At 40.8% G+C, this 21,124-nt stretch overlaps 1 protein-coding gene across 7 annotated transcripts in view; it reads right to left on the reverse strand.

Moving 5' to 3' along the window:
• Window positions 1-21,124, reverse strand: part of KALRN (kalirin RhoGEF kinase) — a 148,389-nt gene that overhangs the window by 31,010 nt on the left and 96,255 nt on the right. For 6 of the 7 annotated variants that reach the window (XM_077320427.1, XM_077320425.1, XM_077320422.1 and 3 more), the window contains 10 exons: window positions 19,226-19,295; window positions 17,894-17,980; window positions 17,002-17,094; window positions 16,046-16,096; window positions 15,345-15,422; window positions 14,064-14,249; window positions 10,865-11,036; window positions 8,007-8,248; window positions 6,145-6,392; window positions 2,628-2,748 (listed from right to left, as the gene is read on the reverse strand). In XM_077320427.1, the coding sequence (XP_077176542.1) occupies window positions 2,628-2,748; window positions 6,145-6,392; window positions 8,007-8,248; window positions 10,865-11,036; window positions 14,064-14,249; window positions 15,345-15,422; window positions 16,046-16,096; window positions 17,002-17,094; window positions 17,894-17,980; window positions 19,226-19,295 (1,348 nt within the window). Of the gene's footprint in view, window positions 1-2,627; window positions 2,749-5,247; window positions 6,393-8,006; window positions 8,249-10,864; window positions 11,037-14,063; window positions 14,250-15,344; window positions 15,423-16,045; window positions 16,097-17,001; window positions 17,095-17,893; window positions 17,981-19,225; window positions 19,296-21,124 lie in introns of those variants that run through there. The other variant, XM_077320428.1, reaches the window with a different exon arrangement.

The following is a 21,124-nucleotide window of genomic DNA, read 5'->3' on the forward strand; positions in this document are numbered from 1 at the left end:
CACTCTTATTTAAACAATGCATGCAGAATTTGCATTGGGAGTATCATTGAGAAGACATGTCACTACAAATTATGGCTCCAAATAAAACAATACACACAAGCTGTGTAATCTGGCCATGGATTTCCTAGCATATGTCACAGAAGGTGAAAAACAGAAGGAAGTAATGTGTTCTAGAGCCAGGGACCGTGTCCAAGTGAAAACCTCCGATGCCTTTTTGTTCAAGACAATTATTATAAAATTATTTGTTCTGGTGGCCGTGCCATAACCAGAAGGAAAAATATGAGAATGATTGCAGTAATAAATAGTACCCAGGGGACAGCTGAACTGCCTCTGAAGAGATACCATTGCAGCCAAACTTGTGAGACAGGTGACTTATCACTGGATTCACATGGTAATTAAGCCTCCTAAAATTATCACCATTCGATTGATTTAGCTACAGGGAGTTTAGCAACTTGGTTGCCCCAACTGCTCTGGTCAATTGAAGCCCCAAGTGGCTGTTGGAATCAGTGTGGTGAGCTCTGCATTTTAATGGCCTTCAGATTTGATCTGGGATCTTTGTGTTCAGATCATCATTATTATAAAGGACTGGACTGAGCTTCGGCCTTCTGTAGTGGCACCTTGGAAACCATCGGCATTTTTCAGGGTATAAACCGTCATGGGTTAGTGCTCATTTCATCAGGTACTTTGACTTAGAGTCCAACCCACAAAAGCAACTGTTAGGTAGATTTCAGAACAGTACACACAGTTGAGAATAGGCATGAGGTGCCAAACAGTGCTTTGAGTACAGGTTGATGCTAGGGCATCAATAAATATTCTATAATCACACACAATACAACACAGTATGCATGTTGTTAAGAACCGTCACCAACAGAATGCAGAATGACTTTATGTGATGAAGCAATTTCTTCAATCTGTGAGACTGTTTAATCTAGTGAAACATAGCAGTGCAGGAAAAGGACAGGATCTGCTATATCAAATATTTATCTCCCCCCCCCTTTCAGCCTCCAGGGTTCAAAATGTATATTTTAATCAACAATACATCCAACTAATACCTGTCTGTCAAATACCCACAGTGTTTCTATTTCATTGCAATGCATAACCTCAAAATGAACATGCTCTACACAGCGTCTGTATGGGGCTGTTTTAGTACATTCTAATGAAGGATTGTCTGTCTTCAAGAAGGATTTAAGAGACATCTGGCAAGCCATTAATTATGCTACCCAGTGAACAGAAGGGTGGTATGCCTTTACAGGAGGTGTACTCAAAAGCTATATTTATTGCTTAGTCATAACTTCACTAGCTGGCTTTAGCCAAGTGACCCAGTTTTCCATCTGACATGTATCTTACCTACATGTAATTGTTTGGGGGATTATCAAGATGAAAATCTTGAAGCTACTTTACCTTATTTGCCAGATTCACTAAAATTATGAGGATGGCTCTCACCACTTGTTACCAGTAACCAAATTGTCCATTGATCAAATGTGGAGGAAAGGAATGGACCGAATTTTCCTCACCTCGTATCTATTTCTGCTGTTCCTCATATACTAAATATAAATGCAGGAATTAATGAGAAAAAAAATCAACACTGCCCAAGCATCCTCACAGAACCGAATGTTGTGGACCCCCAAATAAGACAATTCTTCTTTACTCCCATTTCCTAGGGACAGTGCCAAGTACATGCTTTGAATATTCATCAAAATTGAGTACTGTAGGGATGAGCACTAATCCTCACAGTTTCCTTAAGAACTCTATTCTTATACCTTGAGTGCCACCATTAGACAATTATTAAAACCCTGACAGGGATTCTGATACAAGATTTTGGCAGAGAAAATTGGAAGGGTTAATTAGTGAAGTCAATATTAAATGTAGAGATACAACCAAAAAAGGAGCTCTGCCATTGGCTTTGGTTGGCCATTATGGTAAGCTTGATTGGTTGTTGTTGTTATTTTTAAATAGAGATCTAAGTTACCCCAAGGATCATCTAGGACAACCCCCTGAACAATGCAGGTAATTCACAGCTATTCCCCCTCCCCCAGTGATCCAGATGCAGAGTTTGAACAAGTTAACTCAAGGAAAAGTTATCATAAAAGGGCATAAGACCATTAGTCGGCAACAGACCAGGAATCATTATCAGATAAAATTGTATCAGTTTTATTTTTTAAAAACATCCTAGGGAACTTCGTCAGAGAAACTGCATCTTCTTACCAAATAAAACATAGCATTCCATAGAAGTTGTTAACCTTTACTGAAGGTCTTGTCTTGATTGAGCTAGCTTGATTTGTTCTATTCAAGGTAAAGTTTTATCCAACTCTTGCTCTTCCTTTAGTTACACATATGTGTTTGATGCTCAGTTAAAATTTCTGAAATGCACACCACACACACACACACACACACAGCGTACTTACATTTTGGTTGCCAGCGGTGAACAGGGGGAAAGCTGTTGTCTTGCATGCAAAAATTCAGCCCAAATGGCTACTACTACCAAAAAGTAACACAAATTAAACCCAAAAGGGAAAAAAAAACACAACCAAAGCCAGATGTCAACCCCTGTCCTTAGAAAGGATGTTGCGAGGAGAGTGAGGATGAGAAGCAGGAGGCAGCACATGGCTTCTGATGGCCTTACTCACTTTAACAGAGACTTTGTTGCCCAGAATATCCATGGGTTTACGTAGGCCATTGGCTTCTGTTTTGCCACTTTCCTTTTCCGCCCGCTTTCTCATGCGCAGGGTATGCCATGAACATGACTTCCTGTTGTACCAAAAAATGCACCAATCAAATGGCATGTCTTAGTAGGAAGAGGAAGGGATGTGGAAAGGCAATCAGCACATCTGATCTTTCCCCCAGAAGGAGGAAGCCAATCGGTCTATCGAGGTACAAACATTCAAGTCAGAATTTCAGTCTACACTAGAACCGATGGTTCGTTATGCTTGCCATTTGAAAAAAAAAAGCAGTTTCTTTAAAGGATGACTGCAGTTCTGCAAGTGAAAGCATATAGCATAAAATATGAATAAAATCTGGAACATGCAAACCATTGAGGGTAGGGTGAAACATATTTTTAGTTAAGGCAGTGAAAATAATGCAAAAAAAGTTAGGACACATGCCAGTTTGATAGAGGAAAACCAGAAATGTACATATTCTGTAGTTCAAGGAGAGGTCTCAAAATAAATCAAGGGTTAAACAGCAACTGTTTTATTAGATTGAAATTAATGGTTTCCTAGAAATACAAGTTTTGCTGTATTTCGTGGAACAAACTGTCTTCTGTTGCTTCAAACTTGCCCATGTTTCATGAACCCAGCTGTTTATCCCTGCCAGCAAATCTAGCCTTCGGTCTAAAGAAGAGTAGACCACCCCATTGTCCCTTTGTGTGTGGAACATAAAGAATACACATGATAAAATGAAAGCTAGAACCATACAACCAAAACAAAGCAAAAGTGTATTTAAGAACATTTAATCCTAACAGGGGTGCCTAGCATTTGTCTGGTATTCCATTTTACTTTATAGTGGAAGCATATATGAATGAGTCTTTTAAAACAACTGTAGAATTGCTACAACTATGTTCCAGAGTCCTCTATATGGTCCTTGTTCTGCTTGCTACAAGTTCAGTGCTTAACTCCATTTCCAGATATGGAACTGATGGCATATGTTACAAGGGTATGATAGCATCCCAACATTACAACTATTATGGGAAATTGATGCAAATTCAGTACATCCAGCAGCAAACAGCATGTAGGTCAAAATGAGATGCTCTGAATACATGGGTCCCCTCTGCTTACAAGGTTATTGTAGGAAGCCCCCTAGAGAATTTAACTATCATAATGGGTAGAGCTGCTCAGATTAGCAAGATTGATATTCTGTAGTAGCAACATTCAGAAAGTGTATTACCTAATTAGAACTTTACCCACTCACTTAAGAACATTTCGCTCCAGTAAAGAAATGCCTTGTGCTTATTATCCCTCTATCACATTAGCTAAACCACAGTATTTTTTAAAAAGCATAAGCCACATCATGACTCAACTGATTGTAACCAAATTGCACTCAGCAACACTTTATGTACTATGAAGCTACACAGAGGCAGAAGTCACATGCTTCTTTTTTTGGGGGGGGGGAGATTGCTAATAAGGGGAAGTATTTGGTGGCAGCATCTGAGCTTGTACTTTGCAGGTTGCAAAAGAAAAAAAAGGCTGCTCTGACATAATATCCAAACAAACATGAAGATCTACGAGAGGGATGAGATGTCGTTTCAGATAAGTTGGTGGTAATTTAGAAAATATAAAAAGCTTTGGCTGTGCATAAATCCTGAAATTGCTTGCAAATGTGCTCAAAAGTAGAATGAACCCAGTTACAGATTAAATGTTATAGCAGTAAGTAGTGTTTTAATCCCCCCCCCCTCCAATTGGATTTAGGCATCATCACTGCCATGATGTTTGAAATAGTCCTCACCATACAAGCTAATGAGTAATCACATTTCCATGTCCACCTTTTCTGGTGACCCTGCGTAACCAAGGCTGTTCCTAATCAGATGGGAGCAACAGACTCCCAAAATGAAGCAGGGGAGTTCCATCAGTTCAACTTTTGCCATTCCCGAAGGTTTGCAGATACATATAAACCCCAAATGCCTCACACTTTGACACCCCTAGATAACTTAATGCTGTCTCATTGACAATGATGGACTTATCTTGGTGAGTTCCAACACTGAATGGATTCTACTTTAAATTCTTAGGACCACTCCATATATTTGCTAACTAGTGTGAAAAGCTCTGGTAATGAACTGCAAGCTTGGACACTTGTTCCCTTTAATGGAAATCCTCTCCTTACTTAGACTGTAATGCGGATTTATCTACCCTGACACAAATTATGTTAATACTAACGCGGTACTTTCTTAATCAGGGTTTACAAAACTCACTTCAAACCTAGGTCAACATGAAAAATGGCTAGTACCTATTCCACACATGGAAACTGTTGCTAAGGCTGACAAAGGAGGGGGTGTGGACTGGAATTCACGCTCAAGATGAAGGGGGATCAGCAGGAAATTTGAAACCTGCTCCTTCTTCCTTCAAAATGGATATGCGATAAGCAGTATTTGGTTTCAATAAGCCTTATTAAGTTTGTTGCCAAGTCAGAAGCATTGTTCAATCTGGTTAGCACCTAACTTTTCGGACTTCACCCATCTATCTACTTCTTCCTATAACTGGAGCACAAATTGACAATTACATATATGGAAAAAAATCAACAGATATTACGGAAAAGGATTGTACCTTCTGTATTTAATATCAAAACATTCTTGCATTAGTTATTTCAAACTGACAACTTTCAAAAAAGGGGGAAGTATTCACATTTGTTAAATAAGCAACAAAACATTGTAAGAAAAAGCAGAATCAAAGAGGGTCAAAAACTGGTCCTTTTTAACCTTGTTAAAACATGCTCATGGTGAAAATTTATTTTACATATTTAAAATAGTACATTTAAAATTAGTTACATTACAGGTACAATGATGAACATTGCGACTATCCATAATATTGCACAACCTGACTTCAAATATGGGATTCTTTAAATAGTGCAAAATACTTTACAGGAATGTATTCCAAAGGGGATTTTCTCAAACCATTTTCTCTTTACAAAATATTACGAGAACAGAAGAAAAATTCAAAATAAAAATGTTACAAGATGTACAAGAAATTGCCATAGACAACATAAAAATCTCTCTTCCTTGAGAAGCAGGACTCAATCCAATACAAGGCCTGTTGTGTTTTGTTTTGTTTTTTGCTCTGTGCCATTATAAACCAATATATATATATATATATACGTATAAGCAAATTAAACACAAGATAAATAGAAATCCAGTCCAATCACATCCATAATTAGAAAAGGATGGAGAAACATAAAACATGCCTTTTAAACTGTCTATGGATTTTAATTCTTTACAAACTATAAGGGAGAAAAAACCAAAAACAAAAAAGAAGTCAACAAAAACCCAACTATCCCAACATGGATACCTCCATGCTGTATATCAAGCCAGTTTGTTCCAATGGCACTGTAGATTTAAAAAACAAAAAGAGAAAGAAAGCAGAAAAATCCTACCATTTGGATTTTACTTTTCCTCAAAAATCCACATACTGCTCCCAGGGAATCCAACACAGCACTTACTTTATGCTTCCGTCGCTATTATCTGTAGTTGATTTAGTGAGGGGAGCCAAGATATTCCCTGGGATCCATCCTTCTGCTGCTGGTGAATGGTCATTGGCAGGCTGATACACAAGGAACATGTTCTGCTGGTTAATGGCAAGTACTTGGACCACCTCACCCTGGTTGACACAGATTTCATTCTCCTTCAGTGCATAGTAATCTTTGATGACCACCATGGAAGAGGTCCCATTGCACCCACCCGAGTCATTCTGGGAAGAAAACACAGAAGGCTACAATGGAAAATTAGCACTGGAATACTGCATCATCCTCTTTCTGAACAATATATATATTCAATTAAGGCATCCACTTGGAATTTTGCTAACAGAAGTTAAAAGTGTAGTGATATGATCTCTGTTAATTACTCACAGCATTTCACAACGGGAAATGCATCTGTCTATTAGTCTCTAATCTTGACATTTTTATTTCCTTGACTTTGCTCCCCCAAACTGAACCAAAACAAATGATAACCTCTTAAACTTAGCCTGTTATTTCTGCAAGGCTCTTGTATCTGTTAAACATCTTCATTGTGCTGTGTACCTAATTCATGTCCCACCCTGTGCCGATATGTGTGGACTTGTAATTTTTGGAGTGTTTAAGGTTCTGGGACAGCAGTTCCACCTATGTTCCACCTAGTCTGGTACACTGGCCCCTATTAAAAATCATTTGTTTACAGTGGATGGTTGGCCTGGATACCAGGATTAAATACCCAATGGAATAATGTCCTTTCAGAGTTTAAAGGGTGTTTAAAGGAGCTGATGTGCTATGGGCCAGTCCCCCCCCCCTCCCCAGTAGCAGAAGCAATAGCTCCATTGCCATATTCCTGAAGCTGGAAAAAAATCCCTAAAAGGATTTTCAGAACAGAATCTGCAGTCTTTTTTGAATAGATTTTTAAAATTATTTAGAAAAAAAAGACAGAAAGGAAGATGTAATTATATGTGTCAAATATGTAATTGTTATGGGAAAAATAGAAAATATTGCTTCCTAATTATACCACCTCCATTAAATTGGGGGGAATGGCCGCAGAGGCGTGGAGAGGCCTCCCCCATGGTAGGCCCCGTTCCCAAAGACACCGGTTGGATCAGGCATGGGGGGGGCATATGGGCTGTGGGCTGGTGTGAGGAGGTGTCCATGGTGGAGGCTGTGATGGGGGCTCCGGACGTACAGGGGTGGTGGCGCGGAGGACAGGGCGGCAGTGGTGGCTTGCCTCCTCGGAGGGTGAAGGATTTCGGGAATCTATGTAGTCCCAAGCAGCAAGGTGGTGTGGAGCATGGGGTTTGGGTGGGTGGCATGCGGGCGGCCTGTCGGTGGCGCAGGCAGTGCAGCATGACATCCGGCAGCAGCGGTGGCTGTTGCAGTCTGCCGCCGCATCCTGGTTGGTGAAGCCAGTAGCTGGCCTTCTCCGCCAGGCCTTTCTTGCTGTTGGCGGTGGGTGCATGAACCCAGCGCCTCATCGTGTTGGGCACTAGCAGCGACCTGCTCTGGGCATTGTGGCATCCCGAGGCGGCGGCTCCTGTTCTGCAGAGGCCTCATGTGTGCGCGGGCGAGAGAGTGGTCAGGGAGGGTGGGTGGCATAGGAGCCGGCTCAATCAGGGTGCAACCAGTTTAGCTGGCCACACCCTGAACTACCCAGACTTCCAAGCAGTGCACACTTTTGCAACTTGTTTTACAAGAGGAAATGGAATACTGGGTCAGGTAAGCACCTCTTACACTTGCTTTGTTTTCATATATTTGTCATAGGATTACTGTCCAGGTCAATTACTGTCCAGGTCAAACATTACTGTCCAGGTCAATGAAGCATGGTTTATACTGAATGAGATATGTACCTTGTTTTGTTCGTACTTGTCCCCAGGCTGGTGCTGCTCATGCCCTGTGCTGCCATTGGAGGTAGATATCTTCAGAGGTGGCAGAGTTGGGTTACGAATTGTAGCCTTCAAAGGTTTGTCAGGCCCTACTAGACCCGAGGAATAGGGCCTGGTGATGGGCTGAGGTACCCTGCTGCTCTGGGGTCTCATGACTGCGGAAGTGCTGCTCTCTTTGCGCTGATACTCTATAGGTGACTGTAGTGCTGGAGCAGAATACTAGGTGTTAGTACAGACCCCCCATTTGCAACGCCTCATTGTCTCTCACAATAGGCATCAGACTCATTCGAGTGCAAACAAACAACAAGGAATACAGCTAGAAAAAATACAAGACACCATCATTTCCTCCTTATGTAATGAGGAGAAGATGCATTTGCAAGGGCAGGCTGAGCAAGAAGAGTACAACATCCAGCCCTGAAGCTTAGAGCCATCACAGTTCATGGATACAATGTCAGTCTCACAACAATGGTGGAAGCAATCAATAACACCCAGAGCAAGAGCCTCCCTCCTGCTTTAGCTCTGCTATTTGATTTGGAACAGCAGCTACTCCTAAGACATTAAAACGAGCCCCTGCGAAGCAACTGATTAAATATTGGGCGAAACACTCATCAAGTGGCAGCCTATCACACCGTTCATGCAACTTCCTTCTAAGGACAACTCTGATGGATTAGCTTCCAAAGCGATTATCAACATTTACCAAGAGATGACTTGCATATAGTAATCAACTGCTTCAGCTTGCTCTCCTCCACAGGGGAGTTGCAAAGATCAACACACATGCACGCTTTGTTTTCAGCTTGTTGGAGGGAGACTAGCTAGAACTGTGGGATCATTAACCACTGGAAGTCCTTACTTCTCATTTTCAGAACAGACAGCCTTTAATCTTGACTTCAGATTCTGTGCCCATCTTATGTCCCATTATTTTTCCTCCAGTGTATTTATTTTGTGGCTACAATTAAAAATGCTATTTTCTAAATCAGAGTGGAATGTCATAACATGTGGGGGAGGCTATCCAAAGACTTAAATTGTTTTTTATGCAGTTGAGCAGTAACATCTAGCATGTTCTATTTAATTCCTTGTGGTTCACATTTTGCATATGCATTTTAGCATTAGCCTGCTGAATAAAAGGGATTAGAAAAGAATGCAGAAAACCTGATGTTGAAACTGATAAGATCTTAAAAAAAAAACCTGACAAGCACGTGCAAAACCTTTTCCCACACTGCCAAGCACTAGGGGATTCCTTGCTGTGTTACTGGCCACTGAAAAATGGGAAAGAGCCACGTGATCTCATTATATGGGGGAACATTACACGGGGGAACAGACTGAATGGTAGAACCCAGTGACACTGGCATTGCAAGCTGCAATCATTGGCAATGTCTGCATGTGTATATGTGTGCCTGTGCAACCACACTTTGCACAGCGGTGTCCTCTGGCAGAAGCCCTGGGGAAGTTTTTAAAGTTTTGTGCCACTAAACTGAACAAAAATTGGAGGGTATTTTTGCTGATGCCCTATAACCATGGCATAGTAACACGGCATGGTTTTCTCTTGGTAATTCTCTAATTTGATTCCTCATCCTGGTCATGATCTTGGTAGTTTTTTAAAGCCTCTCCTGTGCTGATTGCACTTTTCCTCCAAATTGATCTATTCTGTTCTTATGTGCCGCAGTTTGTAGCAGTTCATGTAGTTCAGCCACAACTGTAATGTGAGGCTTCTGGAGACTGCCAAATGGTTCCCACCTCAAATTTTGTTCACTAAACCATTAAAGCTTTTGGCTTCCTGTCCCAGCATCTCTGTTTACATATCATGTCAATTTCACTATGCACTGATGATCCCCGCCTATATTTTGCTTGCATGCAGCTCTGAAAGCCTCTCTCTTTTGGTATAGGTGACACTGCCATTGTTTTTTAAACTCCTCCCCTGGTCATCTAAAAAAATTACTCCGCAATTCAAGACTAGTGATAGTCTCATATCACTAGACTCATGACAGTCCAAAAAAAGCTTAAGGAGGGAAACGAAACTTGTAAACCAACGAAGGAGTAAGAATTGGTCGAACAACCTTAATGTGGGTGGAGGAGTGACCTTCAGGGGGTGGCAAAAGAACCGAAGGGGGAATCTAAGGAAATCTGTACACTTTTGAATTACCTTTGACTTGGAGGCAAAACAAGGGAAAATTCAATACAAAAGCATACTCAGAAAACTTGGGGAAATGGTGACCAGAAAACAAACTGAGTGATGAAGGGAGGAATGCAGAACAACAAAGAAAACCTGATGGACATGCATTGTTAAAGTGAGGTAAAACACCTATGCTTAATAGACAAATATCACATTCTAGTAAGAAACTTTATAACAGCCTTGATTGAGACTAAGGCTCTCTGGGACATGCAAAGTCCTTATGTGGATGGGCAGTCCAAAGACTGGTTTGCATAACCACTCCAAACATTTAAGGCTTTAAACAAACTGTTGGGATATTTTAATTGCTTTGATTGCTTGGCAAGGCAGCTAAGAACAAGCAGTTTTGAATAGTAAATAGCAAAAAAAAAAGAAAGTATTTTCCAAACCAGCAATTTGAGGCCACATTCTCGAATATTTAGTTGTCAACTTAAAAAAACAAGTTAAGTATTTAAGTGAAGAGGCTACTATTAAAACAAATCACTGTTCAATAGACATTTAGCAACTCCCATCATGTTTCATGTAAAGAAAAGCTAGCAGTAAGTAAATGTGTGAGAAAGGGCAAGGAAAGGCCTATAACAGGAATTATGGGGGGGACATAAGATTTTACCCATCAGGCATTTTGGCTTTGCAATCTCAGAAGTAAAGCATGTACCATTTAAGAAGTCCCTTTGTGTGTCCAACACTTGACTAATGTCCTGTACCCAAGCTTGCTGGATTTCAGGATTGGCTGCCTGCAAGATGAGCCTCTCTGACGTTTCTCGGCTCATCAGGGCAAATTTGCAGGGATCACTGTCCACGTTCTCCTCAAGAATTAGATAAGTCATCTGAAAACAGCCAGAAAAAATTAAAGAGTCAACAGCAAATTAAGAGGAAAGAGTCACGCTCAGATTACTAGTCTAGCAGCAAACCCAAAAATGGCCTTGCCAAGGCAGTCCAAAACCAAAACAGCAGCAAGTTTGCCTTTCCAGATAAGGTATTATGTGGGAGAGATATCCCATCGTCAAAGAACACTTGGCTTTCAGCATTGTTCTTCACATGCTACGTTAAGTATCCTAAGGCTCTGAATTATTGCTTTCTTTAAAAGGCAATGTTGTTATGGTCAACAGCGAAGCCAATCTACAGCACAAGGAGCTACTGCAAAAATTTTAAAAACGGATTGTTTGGCATCTTGCAAATAAATAAGACCATCAGCAAAGTGCTCCCCAAGAGCAAACACTTTTGCATTGATGCCTGTGAAGAAAGAACTTAAGTGTGTATTGAGAAGCATTCAACAAATAGGTTTTTTTCTGCCTTGGAAGCTCCAGGACAGCTTCTGACATTGAGAATCTAGTTTTTGTCTAAAGTTTAGCTCTGCTAGCTCTCCTGGAGGTTCAATTCAGAGAGTTTATTTATTTATTTATTTAGATTTCTATACCGCCCATTTCTGTGCAGCTCTGGGGCAGTTGCTTGCCATACAGGTTTCTAGGAGAAGTCATGTGTTACTTCCAGATAGCCCCAAGGCAATTACAAAAGGAAGAAGAAACATTTTACACCTGCAGCGATGTTTATGCACACTCAGAACAGTTAACTGAATAGCAACACAATGGCCCTTTTTGTGCTTACAAAGTCATCAAGTCTGGGGAGAATTAGGAGGAAAGCATCTAATATGTCACCTGCTCAATATCTCCTCTTTCAAATCCCTTCAAATGGCTCCCAGGGCTGCAAACACATTTAATTCAACTAATATGTACCACTTCTCCAAGGCTAAAAGACCACAATTACATCATTATCACCAACAACAATGTAAACACACCAACATAGAAAAGAGTTCCCCAATCAAATCAAACTCAGTTGTCAAAAGCGAACTAAAATAACTGGATCTTGCAATTCCAAAAAGTCCCCTGACCTCCATAGGGAAGTCATTCCCAAACTGGCTATAGTAAATTGCCCTGTTCCTACCAGTCAGCTCATAATATGCAAATCACTAATTTCAAATTATTTGCATTCTCACAAACATGCGCTTGGAAGTGTGTGGGGCAGAAATGCCGCAAGGTGGAGGGAGAGCAATCTGAAGTGGGGAAACCAAAGTCAGAGGAAGCACTCTGCCCCAATTCTGTTTCTTCAGTTTACTTTTGTACTACTGCTATAAATATTTGTGGAGAAGTGTTGTTTAGTTCCCATCACAAAGGAACACTTTGATAATTATATATTTATCTCCTTCAATCAGGCATGAAATGACATGTACACAATCCATGCACATACACATCTCATAGCTTTGTTTGTTGAAGTTATCTGAGTTAGAAAAGGTGATATTATTGCAGGAGGATAGTCCAGGAAAGGTTCTAATAGCCATCTTTATTTGAACATCCTCCACTGAAATAGGTGGCCGACATAGAGCAGGACCACCCATTGATGGCACAGATGGCTGGCTGCGAAAGATGCGCCAGTCATGTCGCTCAGTGACATGCATGTCGGGCTCGGCATGCGTGGGGACAGCGTGAGGGGTGGACAGCCGGGCACCTACTTAAAGCATCAAGTGTTCTCGCCTAGCCTCTTTATCTCCATCGCCGTCAGGACAGCTTGCTGTCTGGAGGCTGCAGAGGATGGAGAGAGTCAGGAAAACTGGGAGCTTGTGGCCAAGGTGTGGGGGACAGCCATGAGAGATTTTCCTTTCCCTCACTTGACTGGTGGCAGGGAGCAAGAGCCCGACAGTGAGGAGTAGCCCAGGGCAATGCATTCCTGGAGATGTTCAGGAGAAGTTCAGGCCGAGAGGATTGGCAGGGAGCCCCAGTCCCGAGATAGGGACAGCTTGAGGGGAGAGGCATGCAGTGGTGCAGGGAAATGTACCAGTGTAATATGGGCCAGGCAGGCCTGGGCAGCAGTGGAACCGCATTCACACCAGGGGAACCCAGGACCAACTGGGGAGTGGCAGGTTGACATACCACAGGAGGGGAAGTGGGCCCCTCAGGAGCCAGGAAACACTAGTCTTGGTTGGGTCTATGGAGGCTACAAGGTTGCAGGGCCACCAGTAGGAGTGGTGTTGCAGGCCCAGCAGCCAGAGGGTAGGGGAGGGCCTGGGCGGGGGACTCCCCAGCCAGTGGGTCATACAGTTTGGGGAAGAATGATTCCACTGATAGTGAGGTTGGGAGGCCAGGAAGGAAAGCAAGTGGAGCCGGGTAGGCCCATACCCTGACACGAATGAGACAAGGCCCCAAGGCCCGGCAGCCAGTGAGCCCTGGAATGAGAAGGGGCAAACGATGCTCATCCAAGCCTAGGATGGCAAGGCTGTCTGTGCGGCAGCACATGGGATAGCTGTCTGTGGGGCAGCACATGGGATAGGGTTCAAGAAGGAGCCCTTGGCTCCAGTTTGCATACTGACCCCCTTGAGTTGGGAGTCCTATTAAGGGACTGACTTGGGAACAGGCACAGCTTACCCAGTTGGGTAAGTTGATGACTGGGCCAGCCGAATGAGGTGTGTGCCTGTCGGCCCCCCAGAAGGCTGTCTCCCTGGGAGGGGTCCCAGCTGGCAAGAGGCATGCTCTCCTGGCTGGGATAAAGTGGGACCCAGGGTGCCGCTGGACCTCAAAGAAAGATAGTCAGATGGTTGCATGGATTGGGCTCCCTTCTCATGTTGGGCAAACTGCCCTTTGGGAGGCTGGAATATTGAACAAATAAAGCTGTGGCCATATTAACACCATCGCAGGAGTCGTGTCCTTCTTGGTCTGAATGCCATCCTGCCAGTCAACAGGATCCTTTGCAATCACCCAATGCAACAAAAAGTAAGAACAGAAAAGATGGGTTTTTAAGTGAAGCTCTCAGAAGTATGCCATGTGAAATTTGCCACTGACCACAGGCTCTTCTGAATTCTTTACCTTTATATTCCGTTTAAAAAGGTAGCCAGGTGTTAAAGAACCTTTCCTTAGAAGTTCACTAAAGATGACTATTTGCTCAAAGAGGAAAACTCTGCGTTCCTTTGGCCGAGACAGCCCTCCAGAATCCTGCTCCGTTACATAGAATGTATCCTGCTGCAGCAACTTCCCTTGGGCTGCCAGCTTGCCCTATGAGAGAGATTGAATGACAAGACACAAACAGCATGAACAAGATGTTGCATATCCCTTAATACTTATTAATTGTTACCTGATAGGAGATTCCTCAAAGGGTCTCGGATGCTCATGCATGAATTGTGTCCTATAGCATATTAGCCACTAATCTTCCAGGCACCAATGAAATTACAGCCTACCTATGCTGCTGTATTTGTGATGTGTGTGCCTGACACTATCTCTGCTGAGGATGTTTTCCACTCTGAAGGCTGCCAAATTTTGTACACTTGGTTTGATCAAAATATTCCTTTCAATTTTGTTTTGTATTTAGACCAAATCCATCAATGGATATTATACTACATTTCATTCACACAGAATGGGTATTGGCCAGCTATAGGTTTTGGGAATGCAATTTGCACTATGATGAAAATTGAGCACTGCGTAAGATGTTCTGTGAAGATACAGATTCCATTTACATGAATCAGAACCTGGACTGCAATCTGATGTCTGCAGAGGACTTAAATTCTCAATCTTTCCTTGCACCAAATATTCCCACTTAAAATGTATGGCATTTCCAACATTTGTGTGCCCACAGATAGCAATCCATATATTATTTTATAGAAATGCAACTTTCCATGTTGCATTAAAATACAGAAGAAAAAAACTAACCGATTAGAGCAAATGACAATGGGCAGGAAGATGACTGAAGGTTCACAATGACAACATAAGAGGGCAAAAAAGGGTCGTTTCATCACACTATCCATAAACTGGTTTTATAGGCTTAGTGGGAAAGCACTGCAACAAGGTCAATGCCAGCATGGTATCTGGAACAGCCACAACTGAAGCCATCGAATACGAGACAGCCCAAGGTGAATGACCACAAGCTCCCTCTATCGACAAAATGCAGATCAGGAACTGCCAACAGTTTTCTATCCCCTAGTGCAGGAGGCATCTGTCCATGGGCATCTGGAGAGCCACAGTTTGGCCACTCCTGCCTAGCAGATATGCTAACCACAGCTTCAGCATACAATGTGCTCAGGGTCCTGAGGACTTAAGAGAAATCACCAAAGTGATCAGGGCTTCCCCACAGGAGCCCAGCTTTCAGCAAAGTACCTCAAAGCCCTGAAGGCGGCCCAGGTTCATCATGTCATTGCAGCGTTTAGGAACAAGGCACATTAACTCCACAGCTTTCTGTTGAAAAAAGAATACAGAATTAGAGGAAAGCATTTTAGTGGAGTCACCTGTACATTATCCCAACCACCATCATTCAACCCATGGAACACAGGCCAAAGTGAGAGTAATAGCAAAGCTACTACTTACCGGTGATTCAAGTCTAGCCACATGTTCAAAGTACAATGTACTTAGGATGTCAAATACCTTTAGCACTGCCATTTTATGACCACACGCATAGACCCCCTCTTTCCTAACCTGATCATCTGAGAAATACTGGCCTGCACAAAAGCCACATGGGTTCATTACTGACATCTGAACGATGTCTTTTCCAACACATGCTCTTAAAATTATGCTATGGATCTCACCGGCATCAGAAAGACACCAGTGAGTTCTACTGAATATGTGGGATTTATGTTGAGTAAATACGTTCAGAGTTGCACTTGGAAGATACATAGCAATATAAAGGGTTATTCATAAAGCTAGATTTTATATTTAACAACTTCAAACTCTTTGCATCTAATCTTACAAGAAAACAAGGCAGCAAAAGTAAAAAGTATCTTAAGGATGACAAAGCAAAAAAGATTTCATTCTGTTGCCTCATCATCATGCTTAAAATTACCACCTTGATACAACAAACATACCTCTGTCTCTGAACACTCCAGTCCAGCCTTTTCACTGTATTTTAGGAAGTCCTACAGGAAAGAAACACAACCCATTTAAATGATTTGTGTGAAGCTTGTTTTGATTATTAAATGAATTCATAAAGTCCACTAATTTATGTAAATAAAGTAAATAAAAACAAGAGAGATACTTTTCTATGCACTTGGGAGAATAGCTAATAGAAATATGAGCCAAAAGTTGCTAATCAAAGCTTGAAACATCTGGGATGAAGACACAGCCACAGGTCAAAGAGACATGGCTTTCACAAAAAAACTTCCAAAGGAAATAAGAGGTTCTTAAGCTTCAGCCACATTTTTTAAAGTACTTCAGCAACAAATCTGGATTTTCCTATCTGCACACAGTGCTGTATGCATTAGTTGTACTTGGCTCACTGTATGTAAGAGAGTTTATTAGCATTTATGTTTAACTTTACACAGTATACCATACAGCAGATATCAGATCTACATACAAATTATTACAGCTTATAGTTTGTGTATATGTAACTAATCTGGACAGAAATTTAGAAGGGAATGCTATAAATCTAACAATTTGTTATTACATTCTGTATTAATGTTAAGGAGAGACCCCCATGTAATCTTTTAGACTCAGCATTAGACATAATTTTCTACTTAAAATATTTCTGCATATGTATGGGGCTTTCAGATCCCACCTCTCTGTTGCTTTCTGCATAGAAGCAACTGTACTGACCCAATACTCCACTCAAACTTGGGGGAAATTTTGTCAATGGCTCCAGTGCAGCATGAACACACAATACTCCGATATGTACATGCAGACTCCTGCATGCACCTAGGGAGCATCTTGGTTCTTAATCTCTATTGTTGGCAACTGCTTTGATCTTCTTTGCCATTACCAGCACACAGATGTTTTGAGGGCTTTTTTGCTAGACACATAATAGCACTAGTGTACTTCCTTTCACCTTGAGCAGAAGCTGGTACTTGGTTATTCTTTGAATGGGTTTGATTAAGAAGTCACTGAGAGTTAGCCGCTGGCTTATTTCTTGTTGTACTTCCTGTAGAATAAAGTAGGCAATATCAATATTCCATTACTTTCATTACTGCACAATGAACAGATCAGCTAGACTGGCCTATAGTGGTGTTAACTAATCCTACTAGTTCAAACAAAGCAATGGTATATGTAAGTAGAATTACAGAAAACTCAAACAATACATTTCCTCTTTTTGTTTTGGAGATGTTGAATGAAACCTGCTTAAAACACAAAAATCCCTGCAGAGGAATGCAAATGCTTATTGTCCAGCTCAAGAAGACAGCCTTGCTCATACGTGGCAGCTTTTCTCTTTATAGTGTCAAGAGGACTCTGACTGACTCTCACCTTTTTGTGAGAAACTGTGGATGAATAACTAATGGCCATCTAGGGAAAGGAAAACAACAACAATTTTGGAGACTAAAGGTCTTTGGTTTGTGTGAGAATTCTGTAATGTAGAGGGGACTTATGTTCCTGAGGATTCAGAATCATTTAAATTATGTATACTCGACTTTTCTCTCCAATAGGCGTCTCTGATTTGGCTCATTTAAACTAATGCAGATTGCGATTTGGCTCAGACAACTCCCCAAAATACCTGAATCAGCATTGATTTGGGTTTTTGCAGTCTTATGTGAGCCAAATCGCACATCCCTACATGGTAATGTCACAGAAGTGCCTCTTTGCATGCTGCCGATTATGAATCAGTATTCACAGAAAGTCGGAGAGTTGTCAGAGGTTCAGCATGATAAAAATGCAGAGATCCCACCAGACATATATATTTCGACTGCAACATGAGGCGCCCAGCGGAAAAATAGCCAAAAACTTACCTCAAAATATGGACCATATTCCGCTACTATATATTCAGATTTTGGTTTGTTTTGACAGTACACTACATACATATGTAGTCTTCTTTCCTGTGGAAACAAAGTTTACACAGCTGTTTGAGATTAAGCAATGGACATGTATCACTGCATGAACAGCAGGAAAAAGCAAAGAAAACCAGAACCAATCAAAGCCTGGTAAAAAATGGACCAAGAAAAGCATTCCTGCGGTGAATGAGTGGATGTATCCCGTAACTCCGCAGTGCAGTTAGCACCATGTGCTACACAGGAATTCCACCTGGATGCCAGACTGACACAATTCCACCTTTTGGGCAAGTGAAGATGGCATGATTTGGATGTCAGCACTTACATAATACAGAGCACTGCTGTATTTTGTATATTTTCACGCATATTACTGAGAAAGGTGAATGGACGAGCAGCAGCAACAGTGTTGCTAACCACGAGGTCCATAATAAGTTATTTGCTTGATTACAGCAACTGTAAAACGCAATAATTGTTCCAGCTAGCTAAAATCTCCTTTATGCTTAGTCTCAGGCTCCTGTATTAACAGCTGCCAAGTTACTATTACTTCCTAAGGTTAAGCTATAGGGGCCTGCCTCAGGCCACCTCACTAGACCATGACAGAGCGATGGTTCAAATCCAGATGCAAGTCCACCAAGCCAGTCACAAGGGTATGCCAGGTCTCAAACCCCGGCAGAATATATAAAATGAATGAAAAATATTTTATTGCAATTTGAGATTTTGGTTTCTAATTCTTTTGAGGGTATATATCTGTTTCAACTTAATTGTTTTCATTAAGACACACATCCTGCATGTCTGGAAGGAAAATCCTACACAATGGTTGAAACTGTGTCCTTGGGGGGCCCCTTTTGAGCTGCTGAGAGACATATGCATTCAGTTATTGTGTAATAATTTAACACAGAGTTTCCATAGGTATTAGTCACATTTTACTTTTTGTTCAATGAGAAGAGATGGGTTTTATACACCGCTTTTCATTAGCTGAAGGTGTCCCAAAGCAGCTTACAAACACCTTTCCCTTCCTCTCCCCACAAAAGACACCCTGTGAGGTAGGTGGGCCTAAGAGAGCTCTGACAGAACTGTGACTGGCCCAAGATCACACAGCTGGAGGCATGTGGAAGAGTGGGGAATCAAAACCGGTTCTCCAGATTAGAGGCTGCTACTCTTAATCCACTATACCACACTGGCACAAATGCTTGCACAGTTTTACGATCTTAGGAAAATTCAGACATTCAATGATCTAGTATCTTAATTTCAAGATCTAGGTCTAGTTTTATAAAAAATATTACACTAACTTACATGTTTGATAAACAGCTGTGCTAACCGGTCATGCTCCTGAAGGCACTTTTCCAGTTCAGCTAGAAAAAAACTGCAATTAAAAAGAGACGGCTAGTTTCAATCTTCCTTGCTCAAATGTTACACAGTTTTATATAGCTGCATCCCATCACAAGAGTTGTAGCTACTTGAACTGCCCATGCAGACCCCCCCCCCATCAGTTGTAGATGCATGATAAAGTACTTATTCATCTCTACGGTCTCTCCCCAACTTCCAACCATACTTTCTCCAAACCCTGTAAAAAACCAAAGCATGGCTCCTATTCCTCCCACATACAAAGAATTTTATGAAACATGAAAAAAAGGAAATTCTACAGAACTTCTGAAGTGTCATAAACGATAAAAGCAGCAATGGGCATATTATCAATGAATACTGAAGACACAATTATTAAATCCTGGTAAAGAGTAATAACCAAATTTATATGGAGTGGGAAAAGACCAAGAGTAAAATTCAAGGTACTACAAGGCAATAGAAGAAAGTAAAGGTCTCGTGGTTCCAAACTTTTATTTATATAAGCCGGCAGAAGCACTGGTGTGGATAATGGATTAGATCATCAACCCTCAAGGAAGTCACTTTAAACTTAAGACAACAGATACTAAAGAAGGAATCCATTATTATTCATGGGAAAAGAAATAGTTAATAATGATCTAGAGACAAGATGGCAAACCTATTATAAGAGACAGTTTGCTGTTTAAATGTAGAGAAAGATTAAGTCCTTCACTCTCACTATTAACTTCTTTAATAAATGCTCATCTTGATTTAAGGAAAAGAAAGACAATAGACTAACTTGTTAGAATATGGTGGATAAACAAGGGAAAATAAAAGAACGGCAGACTGTTAAGGAAGAACATATCTTGGTTAATTTATTATCAGATACGATTAGAGTCAAGCGGCACCTTTCAGACCAACAACGTTTTATTCAAGGTATGAGCTTTCGTGTGCAGGCACACTTAGTCAGGTAAAATCTACAAATTCTTATTGCAGTATGGCTCTGAAATAGAACAAAATAAAGATTGTATGATAAAATGAGCCTCAGGGGAGGGTGGTATATAAATATAATAATAAATAAAATGGACTCAAAACACTGAAGAGAATATAAGCTTAGATCAATGGAAGGGACTATAGGTCAATGAGCAGTGATTTACTAAATGTCAAATGTTAAAAAACTGGTACAAAATGTTTTCAGATGGTATATTGCAAAAATTAATAACAGCTATATTGATAAATGTTGGAAATGTCAAAATATAAATGCATAAATCTACCATATTTGGTGGTTAAAAGCAGGGAAATATTGGGTTATGATACATGATGAGCTGCAAAAGATATTGGAAGATAAATATGTGTTGGATCCATAGTGTATGTTAAAAAAAGAATCAGCTCCAGGTATTATGGATTGGTTAAATAAATTGATGGAATATGAGACAAAGTCAAAATGTTTGATACATAACAAATCCACATTGGAATTCAGAAGAAAATGGAAGCCAATATTAGACTATATTGAAAAAGTAAAATCTAAGATGAAAAGACAAAAAAATAATTTTCAGACTATATGTTAGCTTCAGTGCAGTATGTGGTTTGTAACCTCAAGGTGATTATAAGGAAATATATTGTTAGATGTAAGCTTTATGTTTTTTTCTAAATAGTAGGTTTGTAGTATATAATATGTGGCATTTTCTTTTCCTTTCTATGTAACCGTTTAAAATAAAAACTCACTCCCCAAAAATGAGTTTCTTCAAAATACCAAGAAACTTGCTACTTTTCTTCTTATTAACAAAGATTTCAACTCTAGTCTGCCTGTTGCAAATAAACAATGCTAAATGCACTTATTTTAAAGAAGGCTGAGAAAGTAGAACAGACTTTGAG

This window comes from Paroedura picta, chromosome 2 (genome assembly GCF_049243985.1).
Source record: "Paroedura picta isolate Pp20150507F chromosome 2, Ppicta_v3.0, whole genome shotgun sequence".
Classification (NCBI taxonomy): Eukaryota; Metazoa; Chordata; class Lepidosauria; order Squamata; family Gekkonidae; genus Paroedura; species Paroedura picta.